Here is a 14589-nt window from a genome sequence, read left to right on the forward strand (position 1 = left end):
CATCTGCTGTGACGTCACGCACCACGTGGTCATCCTTGGTCACGACGCCTCGCGCGACGGCGCGAGTTGGGCCCCCGTTTTTCATCTGCTGTGACGTCCCGCATCATGTGGTATGACATGGAGGTCACGAAAGGTCAATGGTAACGACACCGCCGCGCTCGAGGAGCTGGGTTGGGCTATTTTAGTATGCTTCGCATAAAACACCGAAGCACAAACACAGCGGCGCGCACACGTGCAAGGGCTTACTTCCGCGCGACTTCCGAGGGGAAGGGACACTCGCCACTCCGGTCGGAAAATTTGTTTTGTGTGTTTTTATGGGGATAGAGCCCCAAAACGACCCAGGCTATGAGGGACGGAGTAGTACAGAGTTCCGGATAATGTCGACCACCTGGGTCTCTTTACCATGCACTGACATCGCAAAGTACATGGGCGCTGTTGTGATTTGAGACCCAGCCAGAGGTGACAGGCGAGCCAGGCAGGCGCCATCGGGCTGCGTTGACCAAAGGCGCTGGTTTTCGGAGAAGACGCAAGGAACGCTGGTGTGGGGGCGCCTCTAGAGACTGCGTCGCCGTGAACAAAAGCAGCTAATCCCCTTTGCCGAAGATTCTGAAAGCGGCGCTTCTACCGAACTGCGCTCTCCCGTGGATCGGAGGAGACATCGAGCGGCGGCGCCAACTCATCGCCCGCTTGCCCCTGAGCAGCCCGACAAAGCGGGGTGGACACGGCTGATTTGTCCTTCCCTCCTGAAGAGTTGATCGGTGGCCGGCGTAACGAAGGCGAAAACAAGATGCCATGTGCACTGTCTGCCGCTATCTGTCTAGAGATCAAAGAAACAGACACCCATCTCAAGGCTGCTCGAAACACATGCTCGCCGGTGCCGCTGTATGTCTGCAACAGGTCGCCCTTCAACAGAGCTAACGATGGTGTGGTTTGAAAACGGCGTAAAGACGCGTGCCCGGACGCGGCATTTCGCAGATGTGACCCAAAGCGTGGAAGCGGGGCTGCTTTCACCCTTTTGGCTGAGCCACCACCGCCCCTAGCGTGCGGCCATCACTCACGGTTCGAGTGAGTGATTTTCCAGGGGGGTGCAGCCGCCCCCCCTTGCCCCCCCCTCCGGACGCCCATGGTCACCTGTACAAGTCTGCTGTGCAAACATGCAACGGTGCTTATCTTCGGCTGCTCTATGATCGGAGTGCAGAAAGCTTACATTACGACGCCGCTCTTCAGAAGTGCGATGAGATAGTCTGCAGCCTGACCATCAACGAGGAAGCCATTCAAAGCATAGAAAAAAGAACCAGGAGCCAGGCACACAAAATGGTTTGCATTCAGAACCGTCCGTGTGACAGCGTCAACGTTGTATGATGTATGCCATACAAAGCTGGAAGCACCATCCCTTACTCTGGTCAAACGGATTTGCGCCCCAGAGAGACAGAAACTGTCAGTTCCAGCTGTTCGGTACGGCCGCCTGAAAGAATTGCAGGCTCTTGCAAAATATCAAAATGTGATGAGTGATCATGATGGCATCGAATTTAGAGATGCCGGGATTTTCATCTGCCCGGAATGTTTATTTTTAGCGGCTACCCGACTTGATGGTGAACTGCACCTGCTGCGGTGCAGGTGTTGTGGAAGTAAAGTGTCCATGGAAAGGGAGAGATGGCCACCTCAGTGAACAGCTGACCGATGCAAACAGTTGTGTGACAGAGTGTGACGGCGAGTTCGTGTTAAAAAAAACTCACCGTTACTAATACCAAGTGCAAACGCAGGTGTTTGTATGTAAGCTAGACTATGCCGACTTCGTTCTTTGGATCAAAAACGGCATAAACATTCAGAGGGTTTCAAGAGATAACAGATTTATTGTCGCACAGGTTGACAAGGCAGAGAAGTTCTTCAAAAACGTTCTGCTGCGAGAGTTGGTCGCACACTGGTTTTCCAACAAAAACACTGGTGGGGTCCAGACAGCAAGTAGCACCAGCAATAGCGCATCAGAAGTTCAACCTACAGCTGTTTTAACATCTGTTTCGTTAAACACACTGTCACATCAGAATCGACAAAGTGACCTTGCATCTGACGACAGCTACTGTCTCTGTAGGGGACCTGAAAGCGGCAAAATGATTGCCTGTGACAACAAAAACTGTGACATAAAATGGTTCCATTTTGGGTGCATAGGACTGAGGAGTGCCCCAAAATGTGAGAAGTGGTTTTGCCAGGCTTGTTCTTTACAAAATAGTGCTGAAAAATAAGAGATGCAGACCAGTTGTGATCATTTGTGAAAAGTATTAAACAGGTTACAGCTTTATTTATTTGTGAAAACAAATAAACACTTTTATGCTTTTCCTGTTTCGTTACTTGACGTGCTTCTACTGTATTAGGATTGTACTCTAGTTGCAGTATGCTCTGACCTAAACCTATAGCTGCACCTTCAAAATGTTCCGCTTTAACTGAAGAAGACGACCGTAGTGTTGAAACAATGAATGATAATCTTACAGCTATCGTTACAGAGTGTGCCGCAGAAGTAGGTGGTAGGATGGTTCGACATTATACCAGCAAGCTATCTCAGGAGACTAAATATCTGATTAAGAAACGCCAAAGCATGATGACGTCTAACTCCACAGACAGGATAGAACTAGCAGAGCTATCGAAGTTAATAAATAAGCGCAAGGTAGCCGACAAAAGAAAGGTTAACATGCAGAAAATCGAGCATGCTCTAAGGAACGGAGGTAGCCTAAAATCATTGAGGAGAAAACTGGGCATAGGTAAAAACCAGATGCATGTGCTAAAAGATAAACAGGGCAATGTCATCCGCAATATGGATAAGATAGTTGAATTAGCCGAAGAGTTCTACACAAATCTATACAGTAGCGAATGTAATCATCAAGTTACTGAGGGAGGCAGTCGAGCACAGCAATGGGACATCCTGCCAGTAACGAAGGAGGAAGTAAAGGAAGCCTTAAGAGCATTGCAAAGAGGGAAAGCAGCTGGTGAGGATCAGGTAACAGCAGATTTGTTGAAGGACGGAGGAGAGATTGTGCTACAAAAACTAGCCACCCTGTATACGCAATGCCTTGTGACCTCGAGAGTACCAGAAGCTTGGAAGAACGCTAGCATTATCTTAATTCATAAGAAAGGAGACGTCAAGGACTTGAAGAATTACAGACCAATCAGCTTATTGTCCATTGCCTACAAGGTATTTACTAAGGTAAACGCTAATAGAGTCAGGACAACCTTGGACTTTAGTCAACCAAATGATCAGGCAGGCTTTCGTAAAGGATACTTGATAATAGACCACATTCACACCATCAATCAGGTGATAGAGAAATGCGCAGAATATAACCAATATATATAAAGCCTTCATTGATTACGAGAAAGCATTTGACTCAGTGGAAACCTCAGCTGTCATGCAGGCATTGCGGAATCAGGGTGTAGAAGAGTGTTATGTAAAAATATTGGAAGATATTTATAATGATTGCACAGCTACTATAGTTCTCCATAAAGCCAGCAATAAAATTCCAATACGGAAAGGTGTCAGGCAGGGAGACACGATCTCGCCAATGCTCTTCACTGCCTGCTTATAGGAGGTATTCCGGGGACTGGAATGGGAACAGTTGGGGATAAGAGTTAATGGAGAATACCTGAGTAATTTACGATTCGCTGATGACATTGCCTTGCTAAGCCACTCAGGACAAGAACTGCACAGGCAGAGCAGAACGGTGGGGCCAAGAATTAACATGCAGAAAACCAAGGTAATGTTCAACAGCCTAGCAAGGGAACAGCAGTTCACAATTGGTAGCGAGGTGCTGGAAGTAGTAAGAGAATATGTCTACTTAGGGCAGGTAGTGACCGCAGATCCGGATCATGAGAGGGAAATAACTAGAAGAATAAGAATGGGGTGGAGCGCATATGGCAGGTTCTCTCAGATCATGAATGGTAGCTTACCAATATCCCTGAAGAGAAAAGTATACAACAGCTGTATCCTACCAGTACTCACCTATGGGGCAGAAACGTGGAGGCTAACAAAGAGGGTTCAGCTTAAGTTAAGAACAACGCAGTGAGCTATGGAAAGGAAAATGATAGGTGTAACGTTAAGATGGTTTGGTTTATGGGGTTTAACATCCCAAACTGACTAAGGCTATGAGAGATGCCGTAGTGGAGGGCTTCGGAAATTTCGACCACCTGGGGTTCTTTAACGTGCACTGACATCGCACGTTAACATTAAGAGATCGGAAGAGGGTGGAGTGGGTGAGGGAACAAACGCAGGTTAATGACATCTTAGTTGAAATCAAGAGGAAGATATGGGCTTGGGCAGGCCATGTAATGTGAAGGCAAGATAACCGCTGGTCCTTAAGGGTAACGGAGTGGATTCCAAGAGAAAGCAAATGTAGCAGGGGACGGCAGAAAGTTAGGTGGGCAGATGAGATTAAGAAGTTTGCGGGGATACAGTGGCGGCAACTGACAAAGGACAGGTTTAATTGGAGAGACATGGGAGAGGCCTTTGCCCTGCAGTGGGTGTAGTCAGGCTGATGATGACACAATGTCAGTCACTTCCACGACAACTCAGTGAGTGCAGCCTTTGGCTGCAGAGCTGGAGGTTGCAGCAATTAATGCTGGCTATCACGGTTGCATTTTTATGAAGGTAGAATGCAAAAGTGCCAGTGCGCTATGCAATGTATAAGAACTGTGAATGCTGAAATAATATGTAGCCCTTCATTGTGGTGATTCAAGCTATGTACCCCCTTTCACCCCTTTGCTCATGGCATGCTTTAAGTGGGCACGGTGAAACAGTTGCTCCACCTTTCCTTCCTCCATAACCACTGCAGCCACACAGCAGTAAGAGCTAACGTGCACTGACATCATGTACTGCGCGATGTCAGTGCACGTTAAAGAACCCCAGGTGGTCGAAATTTCCAGAGCCCTTCACTACGGTGTCCCTCATAGCCTGAGTTGCTTTGGGGTGTTATACCCCCATAAACCTAAACCTAGTAAGCGCTACCAACCAGTACAAATTTTTGGACAGTCATGCATTCACTCCAATAAAAAAATTAGTTGAATGCCACCACTGAGTTACATAAGTTAGCTAGTGCACAGCAGACCCTAGCAATCTTGTCAATTACACATTCATTGCTGGTATTCTTATTTAGAACTTCTCAGAACTAGAAAGCTGCCTCTTTCCTTTTGTGAATGCACATGCCAACGCTTTCAGCAATAAAGAACCCCGTCTGCTAGGACGACGTCTCCTTTGTCTAACAGATTAAGCATACCATTGTCGTCGGTGATCAGCTTGTCACTGACACGCCCACCAAATTCTTGGGAAATATATGTAACCATTCTTTGCGGGGAGATTCCCAACAGAAATTTTACAGTATTGTAGTGTTTGTACTGAGACCATATTTCTGCATGTGGCAACAGTGAGCTGGGCCTGTGAATAAATACTTCAAAGCAGTCCAGAATGACTCTGACATTCAATCCAAAGTTTTCTACACAGGCAGCTGGCATTGTCTCCATTATTTCTTCTTTCTCAGGCCACCGTACAAATGACCCAAGACGATCATAACAAATGTCCAACCACTCATCACAAACTCTAGATACAGTGGGCTGAGAAACACCACAGCGGTATGCTAAATCCTGCATTTGGGTTCCAAGCCTCATCCTCATCAGAAACATTACCACCTCCTCAAACTTTGTCAGCATGATTATTGAAGAGTGAGATACATGGCGTTTCAACAGATTAAAAAGAAAAAAAAGTGCCATAAATGATGGCAGTCCTGTGTAGAAGGCGACTCTTTCGTCATCACCACGAAGAGCCTCTTCAGTGACATTTGTTGCCGCCAGGCTCTCTTCGGCTGCCCTCAGCTCCCCACGAAGTTTTGCTACTTCTTCCAGCTGCTGAGTCAGTCTGGCAGCATGTGCCTTCAATGAAGGATGGAAAAGAAACCACATTTAATCCCAATGGAAATTAGGCAAGAGTTTGCAGTTGCAAACAGTACAACAAATTGAGTTTACACAGGAGGAAGTACACAACATAGACTGGTGTCAACATACCATTTTCTCATCACTTTTTGAACATGCATTAACTAGCTCATCTACACACTGCCGCTAGTCTACAACTAGTCTCTTAAAATCAGTGATACGCTCGTTACAGACAAAATATTGCTTCCTGGTTTTAGCGGCCCTGTTTTAGCAGGCCCGTAACATACGTACAAAAATCCTGGCCAAGTAAAAGTAACATCCTTAACATGAGCTGTGAAAATGCAGGTCATTTTCAGCACATTAAATGGTGCACTGCCGATACATTTGTCACAGAAGGCTATGTTGTAATGTAATGGTATACAGCTCACTCTTGCCTATCTCAGAGAACCACTTCCTAACATCAGGTCCAAATGCAATCCTGTCACTACTTGCACTGGTTATGAAATGCTAACTACCATTTTCCGAGGCTGCCTACTCACTGCTGACCTCCGCATCTGCCAGAGATGGAACATCCGCAAGTTCCTCAGCTGGCATTTCCTCGGCTTCAGCTGCGTTCGTAAGCCACCAAAAAATGGAAGGCGAGTGTTTCACCTTAGTTCCAGAAATGTTGCTACCTAAAACAAAACAATTCATTTCACCTGTAGTCACCGCTGGCTTGCGTTTCACGCGTCGTGCCTTGAGACGCTTGAACCGGCCGTCGCGAACAGCCTTGGCTGCATATCCCAAGTGCAGCGAGGGAGCCCAATCTGAGTTGCATTCATCGAACAGAGTAGAAGGCGTGCCTGCGTCGTACGAGCATACACTTTTGAGCTCGAAAGTAATCACCCAGACTGTTAGGCTGCCTGAATCGGCGATTAGCCTAAAGCTAGGACGCGCAAACAATCAACGATTACATTTCGCGTGCTTCGCACGTAAGGACAAAACGATCACCAATGTGACAGTGCGTGAACGTTCGCCTCTGTGCATTACCGCACGACTTTTCGCGTTTTCTGTAACTTCTATGCTGCTCGCATTCGTTCAACAGCACAGATTTAATTCTTATGCTTACCTGACAAAAAGTGCCGTGAACAGATACGGTACTTGTCGGGAGCTGCGCTGATGTTTTTTCTGTTGATACGAGCCAGCCATTCGCGGCGCCGCTCCTCCGAAAGCAGTTTTGTCGGTTCTTCGGTATTTTGAAAAAACCGAGGTCGTAATTGTTGCTTTTCAGTTTCTGTTGCTTTGTCTAACTGGCTATTGCAACCGACGACAGCGCAATGAACCATAGTTGGCGGTGGAATGCACGACGACGATCGAAACCTTCGCTCGCTCGGCTCGACGTGAACATCAAAATGGCACCCTGCCCTGTTACAAACGAGAGTGACTACACGCACGCCAAGGCGAGTGCTGAACAAAGAGAGCTGTTTACTGCCATGTTACTGCGACGCACGCCGGCACGCCGATGAGTTAAGAACGCGCAAGGCACCTTGGGAGCTCAGGGTTGCCGGCTAGGCAGTGCGCTCCCGCTAGGCTTGGCCGTGCGCTCCCGCTAGGCTGGGCTGCGTTACATGTCCCACAATGCACCGCGCTCAACGCGTCAGTGAATACTTCCAGCGCGCGGAGGCTCCTTAAAGGAGAAATTTATGCGCGCATGTTTACAACATTACTAAAAGGTCTGCTCACAAACGCCCATTTTATGTGAATTTTGCTTCTGCACAAATTTTATTGCACAATTGCACCGTGCTCTTGCACAAAAATTACCACAAAAGCTGTGCAGCACAGAGTGTTTCAGGATATGCAGACTCGGCAGCGGCCAGTCCAGCTGCTGTCTTGGTTAGCAGTTGTTTTCCTCGAATTTTTGTCTTGAGATGAGGGTTAGTCGTAATCTTGTGTGCCTGTCATTGATGCTACGGGCGCACTCTGTTTTGAGCCATAATAAGGCGGATTAGCACTACTGGAGCATAGCCTATAGAGGCGGCCGAAACTAATACAAAAGCACAGATAAAGTTGCTCTAAAGCAAAGAAAAATTAATATTTCGATGTACGATTCAACTATTTCTGCGAAATATTACGCTGAGTTTTGTTATATTTTGGAACGCTTTGGTTGCGCCCTCTGTTGAGTGTGCGGTGCATTTGCAGCGCGACTTTACAGGCCTTGTTTCGGTGCTCGGCCACAGTTGCTGGGGGTGCTTAGGAAGCCATTTATTATCTCCAGCTGCCTGCTATGGCGCGCCTTCGGAAGCGTGCAAATTAAGCTCACCGGTCTCGAAATGGCCCCTTTAAGAAGTTTTGTCGTCCTTTCCCGTCCGTTCTCTGTCACCGTTTCGCAAGATCTGCACCCCGCTGCAGCGTTTCCTTCGGTGTACGGCCAGTGCGAAACCTTTTCTCGAGGCTTCGAGCTCATCGTTGAATTTCAAGCGCTTAGCTTTGCATTTCAAGATGAGGTTGCGGCATGTGCAGAAACCTTGCTCTGTGGGTGTCTTACCAAGACTACACCGCTTCCCTCTGGACTTTCGCAGGTGAGCTCTTGCCGTTGTCGTCTGCTCTAGATAGGCTTTTGTCGGGCTTTTCGCGCCTATTCGTAGCTGTAACCGTTTCATACGCTCTTGGCTTCATGTTATCGGGATATTTAAGTAAATTGCAGGGCACGCACTTACAGTCATAAGGTGTGCAAAAGACACCCATCATTTGTCTTATTTATAGCTAGTTTCGTGCAGCCGACTGTCACCAACGTGAACTTCATACCGGGCTCTCATGAGCAACCACGTGCCCTCTACTTGCCGCATGGTCAATTTAAAACCAACTGCGCTGCCTAACAGCTATGAGTATGACATTAATAGGTTTTTCAACACCATGAAGCCAATTTGAGGATCCCCTCGCAACTGACAGTATCGAAACTCAACCATGTGAATGTGCGCCGCATTCACTATGCCTTAACTGAATTCGGTCAGCAGTAGTTATTGCCGTTGTACGTATACATAACCGTCAATGTAGTTATAAACTCATTTCGCTGCATCGCTCTCGTCACTCTTTGAGCACAGAAAAGCAGCTAGCCGCGTGGTATCAGGCGAGCGTAACCGCACTCTGAGGCGCGGAGGCTTGGCGCGAGCATTTTCTGCCATAGTTATAACGTACTGCATTTAGGTGAAAGGAATCATGTCGTATTGACGTTTGGAGTATATGGTATTCATTTGTATGCAGTTGTATAACGTGGACGCTGCATCATGACCAGGTGCAAAACGTGGGTGCAGTTCTGCCGCAACCTCAGCCAGGAGAAGACGCCGTGCCAGCAGCGAAACCCGAGGGTTTGTTCCAAGCACTTCGAAGGCTGGCTGCGTATTTGCGGCCAGGATGGCTGCGTCTCGATGCTTTACCTACTCGAGGAAGGAGTGGCTGTATTGAATGTTTTTGCACTTCACTTTAAACGGCACTTCATGTATGTTTTAATTTGATTAGAATTGCTTCAAATTACTTCGGTTAGCGACAAGAAGGAGGTCTCGAGGCTGTTCGCAGGCCCTATGTATGGTGTAATGCTCTAGCGTTGAGCAGGTTTGTTGATGCTAAAACTTATTTTTAATATTGTCATGGAGGTGTAAACATAGCTGCTATATTCTTTCAGTTGAAGAAATGAAATGTGAAGAGTAATCCCAGTGTTCTGCATGGTCTATGTGTTGATGCGCCTACTTATGTCATGTCATGTTTGCCTCCATGGAAGCTGTCGTAGCATTGTTTTCTATACTTTTCAATTTCCTACCTGGCAACGTTCGTGGAACTTAAGGGCTTTTTCCTATCCGCACTGTGACCATTGAGATGAATAGCCAGCTTTAAAAAACTACTGCGTGAGCTGCCTGTGACGTGCATTTTTTGTTGGTGTGCTTTATCACTGTATTTGTTTGGTTGCTGTAATAAACCATGAATATGAAAACCATACTTGCCGTACACTGTATTGCAAACTGTTGACTTGAGCCTGTGCTTTGTGCATCATACCCTGATGTACTCAAAAGTACTAGCACCAGTATTTTCACAAAGGTTTCCACTGCGAATCATGCATGCTTAGCCAGCGTCTGAAAGTGTTGCTGCCTTTCTATGCTGCCTTCTTTGTCGGTCACTTTCATTGGGTTCCCAATTGCACATTAACAAGGCCATAACTAGCAGGAAATCGAGCACATTTGACTGGCAAAGGTTGGTGCGCGCTGAAAGGCAACCTTCAAGAGATACCGGTTCGAAAATGCGGATTCTATAAAAAGACCACTTTATAATTCGCGCTAAAAGGATACGTATGCGTGACGTCCTTCAACATCACTCATACATAGTTTGCCCCCCAAAATGGGGGCGCTGGGGTTGGGGGTGCCCTAAAGTCACTTTAGGGTGCCCCATGAGCCGCCATTTTTTGGACCAATGGGCGTGTATATGGAGCCTTCGCTACCATGGTATATGTACCTTGCATAACTGAGAAACTCACCGCGTGCGTATCACAAAACGTGCAATGCACAGTACAGATGCAGCGTTGCGAGCGCATGCAGCTGCATGATCGTTTTGCTGCATGGAGGAAGGAAAATTCCTCCAAGTTTCGCTCAAAGATGACGGCCAGAGCTAGGTTTGCTAAAAAAAATTAGCAGTCTGCCTTGTTGAGAGCAAACGAAGGCATCAAATTCAACGCAGAAAAAAAAATGGCCAACGATTACGTTACTTCCCAATGCGAAATTTGTGCGCAGCTCATCAGCTGTTACAGCTTTTCGATAGATTGAGGCAAATAATTCGAGCAAGACATGTAATTCTTTTTTTTTGTTGGGAAAGCAACACTCACTGATCTCCACTAGGGGGCTGGATGGCACATTGAGCGCCCGAAAGCATAGAGTTTCTTACTATTAATAGTAAGAAACTCTATGCCCGAAAGTGAAGCCACCGGAAGTAAGCGGCCTTGTTCCGGAAGTCAGCCTTTGGCAGTGCACGAAATCGGACCTCAGCACTGTTTTTCAGTTCCAGTTTTGTTTTCGCACTTAGCATTTCGTCTTTTCGCCGTTCTCGTCCTTTATTGCGAAAGCAATAGTACTCGAACTTTCGAGCCTTCGCGTTACCTTCCGCAGTTGCGTTTGACCTTTAGCGGAGTGAATATGGGCGACCAACTCGCTCATTCTGATACATAGAGTTTCTTACTATTACCTAGAGGGAAAGCTGGCGGCGCTGCTCTTCAGCCACCATGCAACGTTAATGGAACTAAACTAAGTTGCCAAACTCTCCGCCTTCTCCATGCGGCTGAAGCGGCCCGCAAATTTTAGCGCGAGGGGGCGCTGCCGTCGAAACAGGCTCCCGCTGGCCGCCGCTAGCAGACGCCGCAGGCCCGGCCGCCCAGCGTCGTGGCACGCAGCCTTCGGGAATGTTGAGTAACTGGCGTCCCACATATCGCACTTGCCGATGTTTATCGTAAAGACACCAGTCAGTTCTGAACCCTGTGCGGCCAGTATGCCACAAATCTTTGCTGCAGCAACTCGAGTGATAGATAATCGCTGCCTAGCCAATGCCACCGTTGGCCGAATTGGCGGGCGGTCATGATTTTTGAAAGGAACGTGGTTATAAGAGTTTCTTCACCAGAGTAGCATATTAGACATCTACTTTAAAGGTGGAGATCAGATCATCGCAACGCTAATCGTAAGTTCACTTACCAGCTTATCTAAACGCAAATGTCTGCCTGCTACTGTGCGCGCATGTCGTAGAGTGCTTTCGCGACGCGATTGCTGCTGTGATCGTTGTCTTTGGGCTACGTGCGCTTGCATGCAGAGCTTCAGGTGCTGTATCTGCCATGCCGACGTGCTGTGTGCCGGGCTGCACGAGCGGTTACCGAAACAAGACTGCGAGGCATTTTTTCGCGGCTCCTCGTGACGCATATCTCCGTGCGGCATGGGATCGAGCCATTCCCCGTGTTGACAGAAAACTCTCCGACAAATCACGTGTGTGCGATCTTAATTTTCACGAAGAAGACATACTGAAGACGTACAGCCATGTTATTAATGGGGAAGAAGCAAAATCGAGAGGGGTAAGTGGAGCCTCGTCGAGGGATGCGCGCGCAAAATGTGTTGTGAATAAAATGTAAAAGTATCTCTGTATTTGTGTCCAGCTGTAGTGCACTGCGTGAAGGATGGAAAAATATTGTTGGAACGGTAGCGCACGCTAGGAACAATAAAAGGAGACGGGTAAACTCAAAATACTGAAATTTCTTGTCTGGAGTTGGCGTCAGGCATCCTTTCTGTTGTAAGGAAAGAGAAAATGATGACTCAGGAACCCGAGGAAGTTCACTGCCTTCGCAGCTCGGGTTGTGAGCAGCGCGCGGAGTCATTCACGAAGTGAACGCTGTGCGTAAAATCTGCTTATTTCGGAAAACTGCGCCACAGAAATCGTAGGTACTTGTGGTCTGCTTTTGAGTGCCATAAATGCGGGACTTTGCGCTCTGAAGCTATTGCTAATTTATGTTTAAAACACACTGCACCAATGCCTGCCAGACATTCGCGTTTAGATAAGCTGGTAAGTGAACTTGCAATGAGCCTTGCGATGATCTGATCTCCACCTTTAAAGTAGATGTCTAATATGCTACTTTGGTGAAAACACTCTTATAAACACGCTCCTTTCAAAATGGAAATGAAGATCGCACACACGTGATTTGTCGGAGAGTTTTCTGTCAACACGGGGAATGGCTCGATGCCGCACGGAGATCCGCGTCACGAGGAGCCGCGAAAAAATGCCTCGCAGTCTTGTCGATTTTGTAACCGCTCGTGCAGCCCGGCACACAGCACGTCGGCATGGCAGATACAGCCCCTGAAACTCTGCAATCAAGCGCACGCAGTACAAAGACAACGATCACAGCAGCAATCGCGTCGCGAAAGCACTCTACGACATGCGCGCACAGTACTAGGAGTACAGCAACTGATCGGACCGGCCATGCATGGGACCGGCTGAAGCCTGGTACGACCGCAGCGCCACTCAAAGCAGCCAGTGGTGGCGGCGCCGCGAAACCGCTCTGGGTTTGGAAACTGAGTTTAGTTCCATTAACGTTGCCACCATGGACGTCCAAAGCATCATGGGGCGGTGAGCTACTTGTTGCGGCACAGTCGTAGTTTTTCGGGAACACGAAGTGGCACTACTAAGACGTTTCTTTCCGAAAACGCTGTTCGTGTGTGCGCAGACGACTTTCGCGCGAACGCAGTGGGCAAAACCCATAGTAGTGAAAACGCGACGACACACGACGCCAATAAAAGGTATCACTTTTCCGAAATGCCATTAAAAAACCTCTTATTGTATTTAAGGACCAACATCTTTTTTGAAAACATGTTTACTTTTAAAAGTGCGCCTGTTAATTACGAAATATTAGTTTTTATAGTGTTCACTACTTGGCCAATAGGAGAGCGAGTCGTCTCTTATTTTGGGCAAACTTTGCACTTAAATGCTTTTCTGCTCGTTTGTTGCAATCATTAGACAAGATATTGAATATTAGGACGTTTGTAGTTATCAAACAGCTTAATTTTTCTATTATTTTTTGGCCAAAAGTTGCAGTTCCGCAACAAGTAGCTCACCGCCCCATAGAGTTTCTTACTACTACCTAGAGGGAAAGCTGGCGGCACTGCACTTCAGCCAACATGGACGCTCAAAGCATCATGGGGCGGTGAGCTACTTGTTGCGGCACAGTCGTAGTTTTTCGGGAACACAGAGTGGCAGTACTAAGGCGTTTCATTCCGAAAACGTAGTTCGTGTGTGCGCAGACGACTTTCGCGCGAACGCAGTGTGCAAAAGCCATAGTAGTGAAGACGCGACGACACACGACGCCAATAAAAGGTTTTACTCTTCCGAAATGCCATTAAAAAACCTCTTAAAGTATCTAAACAACAACATTTTTTTTTGAAAACATATTTACTTTTAAAAGTGCGACTGTTAATTACGAAATATTAGTTTTTTTAGTGTTCATCACTTGGCCAATAGGAAAGCTAGTCATGTCTTATTTTAGGCAAACTTTGCACTTAAATGCTTTTCTGCTCGTTTGTTGCAATCATTAGACAAGATATTGAATGTTAGGACGTTTGTAGCTATCAAACAGCTTTATTTTTTTATTATTTTTTTGGCCAAAAGTTACAGTTCCGCAACAAGTAGCTCACCGCCCCATGATGCTTTGAGCCAACGTTCTTAGACTACATAGAGTTTCTTACTATTACCTAGAGGGAAAGCTGGCAGCCCGTCTATGGGAGTTTGCATGGCGACCCCCCGAGACCACTTCAGCCAGCATGGGCGCTCAAAGCATCATGGGGCGGTGAGCTACTTGTTGCGGAACTGCAACTTTTGGCCAAAAAATAATCAAGAAATAAAGCTGTTTGATAACTACAAACGTCCTAACATTGAAAATCTTGTCTAATGATTGCAACAAACAAGCAGAAAAGCATTTAAGTGCAAAGTTTGCCCAAAATAAGAGACGACTCGCTCTCCTATTGGCCAAGTAAAGGACACTATAAAAACTAATATTTCGTAATTAACAAGCGCATTTTTAAAAGTAAATATGTTTTAAAAAAAATGTTGTTGCTTAGATACTTTAAGAGGTTTTTTAATAGCATTTCGGAAAAGTGAAACCTTTTACTGGCGTCGTGTGTCTAAGCGTTTTCACTACTA

The 14589-nt window shown here is 46.8% G+C and overlaps 1 protein-coding gene across 4 annotated transcripts; it reads right to left on the minus strand.

The window, feature by feature from the left end:
• Positions 1-1828: 1828 nt before the first annotated feature.
• On the minus strand, positions 1829-11483 carry LOC149355540 (uncharacterized). 4 transcript variants are annotated; one of them, XM_089583857.1, is made up of 4 exons: positions 7013-11481; positions 6603-6746; positions 6451-6512; positions 1829-5904 (listed from the first exon to the last, which is right to left on the minus strand). In XM_089583857.1, the coding sequence occupies exons 1-4, from the start codon at positions 7227-7229 to the stop codon at positions 5194-5196; spliced, it is 1134 nt and encodes a 377-aa protein (XP_089439983.1). In that variant the 5' UTR covers positions 7230-11481; the 3' UTR covers positions 1829-5193. The 4 variants fall into 4 exon arrangements, with proteins under 4 accessions (XP_089439983.1, XP_089439984.1, XP_089439985.1 ...); XM_089583858.1 differs by having other exon boundaries at positions 5764-5904; positions 6444-6512; positions 7013-11483; XM_089583861.1 differs by having other exon boundaries at positions 5770-5904; positions 6420-6512; positions 7013-11479.
• Between the last annotated feature and the right edge of the window lie 3106 nt (positions 11484-14589).

Source organism: Amblyomma mixtum, chromosome 3, assembly GCF_055824585.1.
Source record: "Amblyomma mixtum isolate Tamu chromosome 3, ASM5582458v1, whole genome shotgun sequence".
Taxonomy (NCBI): Eukaryota; Metazoa; Arthropoda; class Arachnida; order Ixodida; family Ixodidae; genus Amblyomma; species Amblyomma mixtum.

What these genes read in the sequence shown, in the direction of transcription:
- LOC149355540 (XM_089583857.1), bottom strand. Translation starts at nt 7,229, where the DNA reads ATGGTTCATTGCGCTGTCGTCGGTTGCAATAGCCAGTTAGACAAAGCA. An exon ending in TTCACGGCACTTTTTGTCAG is followed by an intron (nt 6,747 to 7,012) that starts GTAAGCATAAGA and finishes CGTACGACGCAG; the next exon opens with GCACGCCTTCTACTCTGTTC. An exon ending in CAAGCCAGCGGTGACTACAG is followed by an intron (nt 6,513 to 6,602) that starts GTGAAATGAATT and finishes TTACGAACGCAG; the next exon opens with CTGAAGCCGAGGAAATGCCA.